Source organism: Homarus americanus, unplaced genomic scaffold, assembly GCF_018991925.1.
Source record: "Homarus americanus isolate GMGI-L3 unplaced genomic scaffold, GMGI_Hamer_2.0 scaffold56586, whole genome shotgun sequence".
In the NCBI taxonomy this organism is placed as follows: domain Eukaryota; kingdom Metazoa; phylum Arthropoda; class Malacostraca; order Decapoda; family Nephropidae; genus Homarus; species Homarus americanus.
The window spans coordinates 415,427-430,000 of NW_024730562.1; the positions used below are offsets into that span (position 1 = coordinate 415,427).

Below are 14,574 nucleotides of genomic sequence, written 5' to 3' on the forward strand. Positions count from 1 at the left end.
CACCTCACCTCCTCCCTCTACCGCAAACACACACCCCTTCCCTTTCCCCTCCCCCACCCCCCAGTCCGTACCACCGCCCGGATGTGACGTCAGTAACTGGCTGGCGAAATAAATGACTTCAGAAAAAAGTTGACTTGGAAATTAATGGCTGTTCACTTTTCGACTCTCCTTACCTTGAATAACCCTCACAAACACCCTTATTTTTGCGCTCCACGAACCTGACACTGGGAACTTGACGTGGTAAAATTTTCCACCTTAAGTAGAGAGTTAATAATGATATCTATCCGACTCCCTCATTTAACCTACGACAAAAATGGTTTATATAACAGTTATCCCTCGACTGTTAAACTAGGAATCCCTCTTGACTGTGTTACCTAAATCTGGTGGTAACAATGGCAGCATAATTCCCCTAATACTGTACTATATACTGTAGTTACCTGACTTACCCTCTCACCAGGTAAGCAGGCGGTAGTAAGAGTAACATTACCACTTTGGAATAAATGATTGTGTGGTTAAATTCCCCGTAACTACTGCTGAAGAACCCGTCTAAAGGTTTCTTTTTTTTATGCCGTAACACAAAATTGACTTATAAAATGGCGCTAATAATACTTTGAGACTCTACCTTAGTTGGATATCATTACTGGTTATTACTTAAAGGTGATAATTTACTCCCAGGATCTTTGTATATCCAGATTACCTGTCTAAAGGAACAGGTGAGAGGGACAGGTGAGAGGGAATGGGGTGAGAGGGTTGGGAGGGAAACGGACAGGGGAGAGAGTACTGAGTGAAAGGAAAGGACACATTTCATTTGAAGTCACAGATCACTTGACGTCACAGATCACTTGACGTCACAGATCACTTGAAGTCACAGATCACTTGAAGTCACAGATCACTTGACGTCACAGATCACTTGAAGTCACAGATCACTTGAAGTCACAGATCACTTGACGTCACAGATTAGCTGCCTCTCTGTTATGATTGGTTTCTATGACAACAAAACCATCTTCCACTATTGACTCTAAACAGTAATCAAAGTATTTTACTGGTACTTCTCATTCGATGCACACACACACACACACACACACACACACACACACACACACACACACACACACACACACACACACACACACACACACACACACACACACACACACACACACACACACACAGAGTCAAGAGAGAATCCAGGGTTATATGATTCCATTGTTTCCTTATAAATATAGAGCTAGAGGCACAATACAGAGGAGAATTAAACCTAAAAAGAATGGAAGGTCAAGTGTAAACAGAAGAACCAATGAGCGTTCACTTCATTAAAGGTCAGACCAGTACAATACGTGTTTCTTCCATCAACAGAGTGGAAAAAAAAGTTCATTTAAATCTTCAGAGTGTATCAACAACTAGATTGTGAGGTGTAGTTTAATCATGTCTGTGTGTGTGTGTGTGTGTGTATGTGTGTGTGTGTGTGTGTGTGTGTGTGTGTGTGTGTGTGTGTGATAATAATAATTTAAATATAAAAAATTTCAACTCCCTCTCTTCCTTACTTCCACTTTACCTCTGCCTTCCCTACCCTTACTCCCTCCCTCCTCTTCCTCCCCCTCACTCCACCCCTCCCCTTTCTCTCCGGGTCTTCTGATACTTGGGTTAAGTGATTCTGGCCAGCAAGTTTGGGGCCCCGTGTGGTACATATTAAATGTAGATGAGGTAACGCTGAAGCAAATGTCGGGCTTCTGGCCGGGTGGGGTCAGCCGAGGGGGGAGAGAACCTGGTCTAGGGGGGGGTCCTTGCCGGAGAGTGAGCCCTGGCTGGTGAGAGCCCCACAAAGTGGGGAGAGCTCCAAGCCGAGAGTGAGAGCCCAAGCTGAGAGTGAGAGCCCCGGCTGAGAGTGAGAGCCTGGCTAAGAGGAGAGCCCCTGGCCGAGAGGAGAGGGTTTCCCGGCCAGAGTAGAGCCCCGGCCGATAGCGAGAGCCCCGGCCGATAGCGAGAGCCCCGGCCGAGAGCGAGAGCCCCGGCCGAGAGCGAGAGCCCCGGCCGAGAGCGAGAGCCCCGGCCGAGAGCGAGAGCCCCGGCCGAGAGCGAGAGCCCCGGCCGAGAGCGAGAGCCCCGGCCGAGAGCGAGAGCCCCGGCCGAGAGTGAGAGCCCCGGCCGAGAGTGAAAGCCCCGGCCGAGAGTGGGAGCCCCGGCCGAGAGTGAGAGCCCCGGCCGAGAGTGAGAGCCTAGGCCGAGAGTGAGAGCCCCGGCCGAGAGTGAGAGTCTCGGCCGAGAGTGGGAGCCCCGGCCGAGAGAGAGTAAAGGAGACGGAATATTAGTTGGTCCAGCGGCTACTTTTCCGTCCTAAGAGTTTGGAAGAGAAAGTTCTGTTTCTTTGGGAGTTAGCGTGAGAGGGGAGGAGTGGGGAGAGGGGAGATAAAGAAGGGAATAGGTGGGAGATGAAGGGGAGAAAAAAGAGATAGAAGAGAGAGAGAGAGAGAGAGAGAGAGAGAGAGGGCAGAAAAGGGAAGAAGTGATAGGAGAGAAAGGGAGGGAGGGAAAGGAAGGAGAGGGGAAGAAAGGGGAGATATTGGATGGGACAGAGAGATAAAGGAGAGAGAGATAGGAGATAGAGAAATAAATAGAGGGGATAAGGGAAAGAGGATAGGTGGTGGAGGAAGGAAGAGCAGAAAGATGCGAAAAGGAAGAGAGAAAGAGAGTAGGATAGATAAGTGGAAAAGAGGAGAATGAAAAGGAGAAGTGGAGAGGGAGGAAGAGGAGAGAGGAAGTGGAATTGTAGGAGAGGAGTGGGGTAATTAATAGGGAGAGGGAGGAGGAAGTAGAGAGAATAGGGGGAGAATACTGAGAAAGATAGAGGAAAAGAGAGTGGGGGAAGGAAAGTAAAAGTGAGAGGGGGGAGTGAGAGGGGAGGGGTGGTGATATATAGATGAGACCTCAGTAACAAAGTAGGTGAGAGGGATGAGAGGGAGGCTAGATAAGTGGGAGAGGAAGAAGTGGTGAAAGGAGTGAGAGGGAAGGGAAAGGATAGGCGAGACGGACAGAAAGAGGTGACCAAAGGGATGGGAGAGACGAAAGGGACAGGTGAGAGGGTAAGGAAAGGGCAGGTGAGAGGATAGGAAGTGAGAGGGGAAATTAAAGGACAGGTGAGAGGGTAGGAAGCGAGAAGGAAAAGGAAAGATCAGGTGAGAGGGTAGGAAGTGAGAGGGTAAGGAAAGGGCAGGTGAGAGGATAGGAAGTGAGAGGGGAAATTAAAGGGCAGGTGAGAGGATAGGAAGTGAGAGGAAAAAGGAAAGGGTAGGTGAGGGGGAAGAGAAGGGAGAGGATCACACAGGTAGGGTTTAATTAAAGATGAGCAGGTAAACACACTATGAACTTCCTTAAGATGTCCAGAACTGCCGCTTGTTGGTCTTAACTGATGAACGGAATTTTTTAGGGGGGGGGGGAAGGTGAGGAGGAGGGTGGGGGGAGGTGAGGGGGAGGAGGGTGGGGGGAGGATGAGGGGGGAGAAGGGTGGAATTCTTTCTTTCTTTCCTAAGCCTAATTATTATTATTATTATTATTATTATTATTATTATTATTATTATTATTATTATTATTATTATTATTATTATTTCGTTTAAAAAATCATATTTTGTCTAAAGTTTCATTTACTTTTTATTCATTTCCGATAAATTTTGAAAAAAAATACGAAACAAAAATTAAATGTACAAATATTAAATGTGGTCGAGATATTTAATATTTTATTCAACTCAGAAATTTGAGATGAAATTTAGTATTGTTATACCGAGCGAATTTTCCACCCTCCCATCCCTCCTCTCTCCCCCTTGCCCCTTCCCTTCCTCCCTTGCCCCTTCCCGTCCTCCCTTCCCCCTTCCCTTCTTCTTCCATCTCCCACTTCCTTTCTCCTTCCATCCTCTTTCCCTCCTCCTCCTTTCCCCTTCCCTCACCTCCTTTCCCTTTCCATTCTCTTTCCTCCTTCTTTCCCTCCCCTCCCCATCTTCTCTTTCTTCCCCATTTCCCTTCCCTCCTCTTCGTCCTTCCCTCCTCCCCCTCTTCGCCTTCCTTTCCCATTCCTCTTCCTCCTTTCACCTTCCTTCTTTCTCTCCTCTGTTTCCCGATTCCCTCCTCTCCCCAGCTTTACCTTCCTCCCCTCCTTCCTCTTCATCCCCTTTCCCCGCCTCTTCTTCCATCACCCTTCCCCCAGTTCTCCCTTCCCTCCTCTCCCCCACACACACACCCACCCCACTCGAAAGTAAAAATAATATAAAAATGTTCCCATGTCCCCGTCACTGTAAGTTTATAAGAGAGGTCAAAGGTCAACTGACTGTCACAAACATTAAGGGGGTCATCACCCACCATCACCCTCGTAATGACTGCAGCTTTAACCCACGACTTGGACCAGTGATGTGTGTGTGGCTGCTGAGGGATTACACATGATGATTAGCCCCCCTCCTTCCCTCCTTCCCCTCCTCCTCCCCCCTCCCCTCCCTCCTCCCCCTCCCCACTACCTCCTCATGTCAGGTTATTTCAGTTGATGATTAAACGTCTTAACGCTAACCTAACCTAACCTAATTTAACCAAATCTAACCTAACCAAGCTTAACGAAATCTAACCTAACCAAGCTTAACGAAATCTAACCTAACCAAGCTTAACGAAATCTAACCTAACCAAGCTTAACGAAATCTAACCTAACCAAGCTTAACGAAATCTAACCTAACTTAACCTAACCTAACATAAACTAACCCTACATAACGTAACTTAACGCTAACCTAACACCCCCTCCCTCCCCCTCACCAGGTTGGGTTAGGATGTATGAAAATAAGGTAAGAGAAACTGGGGGGGAGGGGAGGGAGGGGGGAGGGGGGTGTCTAATCTTCAGGTAATTCATTTATTTATTTAATATTTATAAAAGTATCTATTGTCAGGTGTGAATAGATTTAGGATTTTGTGTTGTTGTATTGGGGGTCACAGGTTAAGGGGGGGGAGGGGTAGGGGACATGTATTGCGTTTCCTCTTCAATATCGACGTTTCTTGTTATCCAATACGATATCACGTAGTAATTTTAAGCTGCGTTAGTCAGGCTAGCATCAGCTGACTGGACTGATCGACTGGTTTTGTTTTTTTCGGGGAGTATTTATGTTTTGTTATTATATGTGCTGCCTGGAGTAGTGTAGAGCCGCACTAAAGGATCTTTGATAATAATTTTTGTGTCAACTTTTTTTTTGTTAATAATACTAATGTTTTTATTACAGTATTATTTCTATTGTTTTTCGTACTTGTTTCCTAACTCATCATTATAGAGGTGATATACCGTACTACTTTTATATTTATTATTCTTTAAACGAATATTTTGCACCAGAAACCTTCACTTTTATTCCCGGGTAAACCTTGCCAAAAGGCATTTCACAATCAACTTGACAAAAGGTAGGTTGTTTTAGCCGTGCTGTTCACCCCCTAGGAAAGCTGATGAAAATTCATAGCTTCAATGTATTTTATGGTAAACGGGACCGAGGAAAAAAATATTTTGCCCCCTAGCTGCACGAGGGATAGTTCTCCCTCCCTCTCTCTCTCCCTCCCTCCTACCTCCCTATCCCCCTCCCTCCCTCCCTCCCTATCCCCCTTCCTCCCTACCTACCTATCTGTTCTTTCTCCCTCCCTACTTGTTCTTTCTCCCTTCCTACCTGTTCTTTCTCCCTCCCTACTTGTTCTTTCTCCCTCCCTATCTGTCCCCCTCCTTTTTCCTTCCCACCCTCCCTACCGTTCTTCTTCCCTCCTGTTCCTCTCTCTCTCTCTTATTCTCCTTTCTCCTCTTTCCCTCCTCCCTGCCTCCCACCCTCTTTCCCTCCCTTTCCTCCTCTTTCTCTCCCTTCCTCCCTACCCACCCACCCACCCACCTTCCTACCCCACCTGCCCCTCCCCTTTCCTCCCTTTTCTTCCTACTTGCCTGCCCTCCCTTCTTGCCCCCCCTCCCTGCCCCTCCAAACACTAAGGGAGTTCACGGATATTGATCAAATGCTCCAGGAGCGTAGAGAAAGATGCTCCCTCCCTCACAAGTGGGTATATGTGTACACTAAATGTTCCCCGGGTAGTTGGGAGTGTATCAAACAGTGTATACGCACATATATACTCACAGACGTGGATATATACACACATGTAGGTATATACACTTACAGTCACGTATATACACACAGTCACGTATATATATATATAGTTACTAAACGCTTTCCCAACTTACAGAGAAGTCGCATAGATTCTCTCTCTCTCTCTCTCTCTCTCTCTCTCTCTCTCTCTCTCTCTCTCTCTCTCCTCTCTCTCTCTCTGTGTGTGCACCTCTGAAATAAATCTCCCTCCGAGTGTTTAATTTAACGTGTTATATTTATTCTCCGTAATGAAATAAATCATTTTCAGATATTTATTCTCATCCGCCCGACCTCTATCCCGCTTACAAAAAAATGTTGTTCTCTCTCTCTCTCTCTCTCTCTCTCTCTCTCTCTCTCTCTCTCTCTCTCTCTCTCTCTCTCTCTCTCTCTCTCTCTCTCTCTCTCTCTGAAGGGATATTATTTCTTCCCACGAGAGGAATATTTTTTTCAAGAGTAGTATTTTCCCCACGTGAGGAGTATTTTCCCCTCTTGTTGAAAAATTAAAGTCCACCCACCTATTATTTTTATTAAGTGATCGGTGTTCCGGTGGTGAAGTGTTTATGGGGACGGTGTTGAAGTATCCCGTTTATCGGTCCACCTGACTAATGGGCTCGATTTACTCCCCACCCTCCCCTTACCTCTCACCCCCTCACCTGTCACCCCCTCCCCCCTCCCCCTCACCTCTCACCCCTCCCCTCACCCCTCCCCTCATCCCTCGCTCTTCACCTTCACCCCTCCCTTCCCCTTCAACCTTCACCCTTTACGTCTCCCCCTTACCCTTCATTCCCTTACCTCCCCCTCACCCTTACGTTTCCCCCTCACCTTTAAACCTTCACCCTTACCCCTCACACCTTTTCCTACCCCCTCCCTCCCCCCGTCTTCTCTTCTTCGTCTTCTTCTTCCAGTGAAAATGGTCAATTAACCTTCTAATAGGAGGGGGAGGTACTACTATCTGTGGTTTCTCTTCCCTCTTTTACCCCTTCCTCCCTTTCTCTCTCTTCTTCTCTCTCTTTCCTCCTTCCCTCCCTTCATTTCTCTCCTCCCTTTTCCTCCTTCCTCCTTCCACTTCTCTCCTTTTCCTCCTTCCCTCCCTTCACTTCTTTCTTCTTTCTCCTCCCTCCTTCATCACCTTCCCCTCTCTCCCTTCCCCCCATCTTACCTTTTCCTGCTCCTCTCGACAAAAAAGATCTGTCACCTATCTACTGAGAGATGATATTTCTATGGCCTCCCCTCTTCCCTTCCTCTTCCTTCTTTCTTCACTTCCTTCCTCCTTTCTCCTCCTTTCTCCTCATTCTTCCCTTCCAACCCCTCATCTCCCCACCTCTGCTTCCCCAAGTGCAGCTAACCCGTGCCGCAACCACAAGCTAAACACTTTCGCAGCCGCAGCTAAACCCCGCCGCACTTAAGCTCTTCGCTGTGGTCGACTGTTTTGTCACCTCGTCTGGGTTGTATTTGATGTTGCCGCTTTACTCGTCCTGTAAGATCGCCACTACGAGTAGAGGCCTGGCGATCGTACGTCAGGCGCTGGAGAATAGTAGGACTTTAAAGGTTAATGGGTAGTGAAGAGAGAGAGAAGAGAACAATCGGGTAGAGACAATAGCGCATCAAAGTTTTGGCGTGAGCTGCCCCTGTGAAATTGACTTTTCCGATGCCGGTGGGATTGGCAGATGCCCCGATTGGTTGTACAGTGCCTCCCTCCCCCCCAAACACCCCCAAGCCACCACCCACCCGCCACCCAGCCACGCCACCCAGCCCCAAGCCCCCACTCAAGCCGCCCCACCCAATAAGCCCTGCCACCCAGTCACCCTGAAGAATCTGTCTGCCGCCCTAGCCACTCTGAAGGGTCTGTCTGCCCCCTAGCCACTCTGAAGGGTCTGTCTGCCGCTCCTAGCCACTCTGAAGGTCTGTCTGCCCCTAGCCACTCTGGAAGGGTCTGTCTGCCGCCCCTAGCCACTCTGAAGGGTCTGTCTGCCACCCTAGCCACTCTGAGCTGTCTGCCGCCCCTAGCCACTCTGAAGGGTCTGTCTGCCGCCCTAGCCACTCTGAAGGGTCTGTCTTCCGCCCTATCCACTCTGAAGGGTCTGTCTGCCGCCCCTAGCCACTCTGAAGGGTCTGTCTGCCGCCCCTAGCCACTCTGAAAGGGTCTGTCTGCCGCCCTAGCCACTCTGAAGGGTCTGTCTGCCGCCCCAGCTGACTACCTTTCACCTTGAGGAGGAAGGAAGGAAGAAAAAGGAAGGAAGGAAGGAAGGAAGGAAGGAAGGAAGGAAGGAAGGAAAGGAAACAGGAGGTATAGGGAAAAGGAAGAGAGGAAGTATGGAGGAAGAAAGAGGAGAGAGAAAGGTATGGAGGAAGAAAGAGAGGTTTGGAAGAGGAAGAAGGAAGGAGAGGACCTATGGAGGAAAGGGGATAGGATGGATGGAAGGAAGATACAGATAATAAGAAAGAAGGGGAGAAGAAGGAAGCGAAGCGGTAAGGAGGAGGAGGAGGAGGAATGAAGGAAGGTGGTATAGAGCAAAAAGGGACGTAGACTTGAGAGGTAAATAATAATAATAATAATAATGATAAATGATCGTCTTCGTACTGATAATAATTTAATCGTAATTATTCTTCCCTAATAACCTAATATACTTCTTTTGAATTATTTAGACGTGATTACATTTTTACGTCCAGGAATTTTGAATTGTATCAGAAATTATCGCTCATCAGTATATTGAGAAAGTCTATTTTTGGTCGTAAATGTCGACTTATCGGATGTGACAACGGACGAAATTAATTAAAAACTCACCCCATAACACACACCTAACATCCAATCCCGAGGCTCGTCTCTTCACGTGTTGTTTTAATACGTGCATTCCTATTGGCTGTAAACTATATTTTCCATGCGGTGGGGAAAAAAAAAAGTTGCTAGCCAATCACAGCGGTTGGTTGATCTCGTGGCATGTATCCAGGGTTTTGATTGGCTGAGATTTTAGAACACTGATACCGAGTGGAAACGTCAGTTGAAGGGAAATTATTTAAAAACTGAATATATATATTTTTTCAAATAGACTGAAAATATTAAAAAAAAAATGGAATGACATGTTGATTACAGGTTATTTACAGGTGTGTCATGTGTCGAAATTACATGTATTTATCAGAGTTAGGTTAAATGTGTTTACTGGGCAGCCACCAGTCGATACGCATAATTAAAACTTTCTGTAACAACCTGCAGTTTAATTTTTATATCACGTCATCTATTTTGTCTGTCTCTATGACTGTCTGTCTCCCACTGTTAAGAATATTACTCCATTACTTTCACAACCAAGTGGGTGGTGAGGAATACATTAAACCCTTAGACGAGGAATTGTGGGTGGTGCTCTCTCTCTCTCTCTCTCGCTCTCTCTCTCTCTGCCTCTCGCCTCTCTCTCTCGCCTCTCTCTCTCGCTCTCTTCGCTCTCTCTCGCCTCTCTCTCTCTGCCTCTCTCTTCTTACGTCAGATAGCGGCGGCCGGGGAGAATGCTGCAGTATTTATTTATTTGTTGACGTTCGTGTGAGACTTCAGGAGCCGAGTACGGATTTTTAATATCGTCTCTGGTAAGGCTGTGCTCAGTCCGTTCGCGTCACCCAAGCACACCGCCCTGTCCGGGAAAAAAGTAGAGGGGGTTTAGCGTGGTCAATAGACAGGTACCTGTCATATTAATGTTTTACTTGACAGCTCTAGATAGGCGCTGACTGCTGGTTGCCGAAAAGTGTTTTTTTTTGTGTCTGTTTGTCAACATGTGTTTTTGTGTGTGTGTTTATGTAATGCTGTTTATATACTGTACGCACATAAATATATATATATATATATATATATATATATATATATATATATATATATATATATATATGTATAATGTGTGAGTGCAGCAACTCAGCAGCTGGTGGGAGTGCTTTAAGGGCGGTGTCGTGGAGGTTAAAACAACTAAAATTATACAACACTGGCCGTGTCAAAGTTTGTAAATTATACACACTGTTGTCGCGCCCACCGTTGTTGAAAATTATACACGGCACATGACACCAAAGTTTGGAAATTATACACCGACAGAACCACCAAAGTCTGCCGTCTATACGCTATACAGATTATACTTCTAAAAACGCTTCCTAACACACCTTTGTGTGTGTGTTGATCCGTAGTAGATAGGGTTTTGTAAATCGCAGTGAATCATGAATGTTTGACTTACCAATCAAGTAGTTAAGAATATTGAAGACCCAATACTCTTAACCACTGTCAGTACCACCACCTAACCTAACCAACACCCTCAACAGAGAATCGAACCAATGACCCCTGCAACACTTAACCCAGTGCCATAACCACTTGCCCACCCACAGTACCTCATCAACCAGTCGACCAGAACAAGATTTATTTTGTATAATTTACCCAGCCGCCGTCAACACCAAGACTAGTCATTTATCCACACGTGTCTGTTCGTAAATTTGTAAATAATCCAAGACGTCAAGTGAACGTTTTACGACGTAGAAGTGGGATTGTTATTGACGTTTGTAACTCGTTTGTGGTGTGACGTGTCGTGTTGTACCCTGTTGTTGGTGTGTTTTATATACTCAAACGACTCGGGAGTATAGTCAACATTGAAGGTAATTTAAATGGTCGTTAAAAAGGTTATCGATGTCACATAAATCTTCAGGTCACGTGAGGATTAACCACCCTAGTTTGTTTCACCTGATGATTAAACACCTTAACGCCAACCCAACCCAACCTAAGCTAACCCAACCCAACCCAACCCAACCCAACCCAACCCAACCCAACCTAAGCTAACCCAACCCAACCTAAGCCAACCCAACCCAACGTGATCCACTTTATTTCTGATAAGGTTTTTTTTCTGAGATGGAAACTAAAACAAAATAAACCAAAAGAACATTAGACAATATTGGTTTTAGTGACGTCACAGAAGGTAATAATAGAGCTGGTTTAGCCTTGTGTTGTATCTTCTGTTTATACTATATGTTATATAGCCTGAGAGAGGTAAATTAAAATACGTTGATTCATCATACTCCTCCCATCCATCTAAATAGCTCCTGTAGTCATGAAGTAATGTAGAAATTATATAAAAATTTTGGAATAAGATACATTAGCCAGAGAGACAGACAGACAGAGACAGACAGACAGATAAATCAATAAAAATATGGAAGAAAACAATCAGACAGATAGATCCAGTATCCGGAGAGAGAGAGAGAGAGAGAGAGAGAGAGAGAGAGAGAGTACACACACAACACTGGGAGGAGAAACTCTTGTGTTATTTTTGGGGGAGAAAATGAGACATAATTGAATCCCTGTCTGTCTTGTCTGTCACTTAGTCGATCTGTCTGTCTCTGTCTGTCTGTCTGTGATTGCTTTCTCATTTTTTTATTGATTTTAACCATCTTATCTGTCTGTCTATTTGTTTCTCTCTCTCTTTGTCTCTGTCTGTCTGTCTGTCTGTCTGTCTGTCTGTCTGTCTGTCTGTCTGTCAGTTTGTCGAACCATATCAATCATCATTATTATTATTATTATTATTATTATTATTATTATTATCATTATTATTATTATTTTTATTATTATTATTATTATTATTATTATTATTTTTATTTTTATTATTATTATTATTATTATTATTATTATTATTATTATTATTATTATTATTATTGGCGAGGTAGTGAAACACGGATACCATATACCGTAGAGTTTATGACTTAATTGATGATGATTGATGATAAATATACCAAGGTGGTCATAAACTCTACGGTATATGGTATCCGTGTTTCACTACCTCGCCAATAATAATAATAATAAATAGTTTATCCAGTACGGTACTTGTTCCTCCGTCCGTCCGTCCGACTTTTCCAAAACTACAGGATCAGTTGGGGTGAGACTTGGTTTACTGTCAGTACCTCAGCGTTGGGCGTGTCTGGCGGTGTCCTGTGGGTGTTAGTTTGTACCCTGTGGTGGTGAAGGAGGAGGAGAAAGGGGAGGCAAAGAGGGGGAGAGGGATGGAGCAAGGCAGACAGGAGGAAGAAGGGAATAGGGAAGGGAGTCAGATATTGAAGGAGAGGGGCAGACATAAAGACAGCGAGGGAACCAGGGAGACACGAAGGCAGACAGACAGAGGAAGGGAGGGAGAGCAAAGGGAGGGAGAGTGGTAGACATGGAGGGATGGGGGAGGGAAGGAGGGAAGGAGGGAAGGAACCAGAGAGGCAGACAGACAGGGAAGCAGACAGACTGGTAGGGAGGGAGGGAGGAGGAATGAACTTATGTGAGGGCGTCTCCTCCCCCCCGTCTCTACGAGCTCATGCGCCCTCCCAACTCCGAAATTAGAGACGCAAAAATCTCACCCTGTCTCATGCCGCATCTGGAATTTTGTCTCTCTCCTCGTCTCTCACTTTCAACCATCGTGATTCTGTCTCTTCGTTTGCCACCGTCTCACAAGTCTCTCTTGAGGGAGAAGAAAACTAGTTTGCAAGTGTCAGGGCGTCTCTGGTAGTCGACATAACACACACTTGACTCTCGACGATTCTGTCTGTCTGTCTCTCTCTTTCTGCCTGCCTGTCTGTCTGTCTGTCTGTCTGTCTGTCTCTCTCAGTTGATACGAGATCTTGAAGATGTCGTGTTTTTTATTTCATCAGTTGCTTTGAATATATCTTATTGTGGTTTAAATTGTACTTATTGTTTTCTGGGCATTTCAATGTTTTTTTTTTCTATGTTGTTATTTCTTATTTATTTAGTTTATTGGATATATATAATTTGTTGGAGTATTTTTTTAACACGAGCTAAAAGGTTTGTGCTCTCTCTCTCTCTCTCTCTCTCTCTCTCTCTCTCTCTCTCTCTCTCTCTCTCTCTCTCTCTCTCTCAGTGACTGTAAGACTAACCCTTATCTCTCCCCCCCACAGTTCGACGTGTGCCGCCCAGGTTCAGTAAGGCACCAAACTCCATCTACGAAGTCATGCCCGGCGCCTCCCTCAGTATCTCCTGCGTCGCCGTCGGCTCCCCCATGCCCTATGTCCAGTGGAAGAAGGTGGGTAGTGGGTGTAGGGGAATAGGTAGTGGGAAATGGGTGATGGGAAATGGGTGACGGCCTTTCGTAGGTTGATTCATCTTTTCGCTACGGGTTAATTACAGTGTTTCATGTACAGGTGTGTTAAAAACCTGTGTTATCTGAAGTGGTTCACGTACATAGATGTTAATACACTCACTACTCGATATATCGTTGCTGACAGGTGCTTATTAAAGGTGTTATACCTGGACACGTGCTGAATTAATCAAGTGCTCCTCTCCCTTCACAGGTGGTCATACAGGCAGGTGTCTAGGTGCAGGAATATACAAGTGTTGAGAGATACATGACTGTGTGTGTGTGTGTGTGTGTGTGTGTGTGTGTATTCTCAGGTGGTCATTTGAAGGCAGCCTAACTCACTAATATCTTTAATAGCCTTGGTGACCTGGCCTGACCTGTCCTGATGGTCTCAAGGCCCCTCAGATCAACTACATCAATATAGTTCGACCTCTTCATAAGTTGCTAATGACCCAATTTGACCCCGCTATATATGGCTCCTCCCAAGGGTCCCAGCATGTATAGTTAGGCCATTAAGTAGCAAATCTTATCATCTTATTTGACCATGTTTTATGTTGTCGTTAGTTGCTTCTCACAACGACCTCATATGACCTAAAGTAACCGTGGAAAGCCTATTTATTTTTATTTGACCTAACCAGACCTGACTCTGTACATCACTTCTCCTCTCGTGACCGATATATTTTTGTGACCTAACCTGACCTGACCTGACCTGACCTTGTATAACGCTCTCCGTACATTGACCTGAACTAACCCTATATGTTTTTTACCTGATTAACTTGAACTGACCTTGTACATCACTCTTCCTTCCTTAATATCCCTATATAATTTTGTGTCTTGACCTGATCTGACGACCGTTCTTCTCCCCACCACCAGGGCCCCGCCATCGACCTGACGGACAACCTGATCACCAAGAACGTGTTGGTACTCGAGAACATCCAAGAGTCTAACAACTACACCTGCCAGGCACAGTCTACCCTCGGCCTCGTCACCCAGGATGTGTTCGTCAAGGTCCAAGGTAAGACTCGAGCAAGGGGTAGTGAAGTGTTCTGAGGTGAGACTCGAGCAAGGGGTAGTGAAGTGTTCTGAGGTGAGACTCGAGCAAGGGGTAGTGAAGTGTTCTGAGGTAAGACTCGAGCAAGGGGTAGTGAAGTGTTCTGAGGTAAGACTCGAGCAAGGGGTAGTGAAGTGTTCTGAGGTAAGACTCCTGAGCAAGGGGTAGTGAAGTGTTCTGAGGTGAGACTCGAGCAAGGGGTAGGGAAGTGTTCTGAGGTAAGACTCGAGCAAGGGGTAGTGAAGTGTTCTGAGGTGAGACTCAAGCACAAGGGGGAGTGAAATCCCATGGGTAGGGAGGGGGTAATAGG

General features: G+C 45.7%; 1 protein-coding gene across 1 annotated transcript in view; it reads left to right on the forward strand.

The window, feature by feature from the left end:
- The window catches only part of LOC121867020 (tyrosine-protein phosphatase Lar-like), a gene marked incomplete at its 3' end in the record, with an annotated part of 225,917 nt that overhangs the window by 129,762 nt on the left and 81,581 nt on the right, over positions 1–14,574 (forward strand). Inside the window, 2 exon segments of the mRNA XM_042366766.1 lie at positions 13,035–13,159; positions 14,087–14,228. Of these exon segments, the coding sequence (XP_042222700.1) occupies positions 13,035–13,159; positions 14,087–14,228 (267 nt within the window).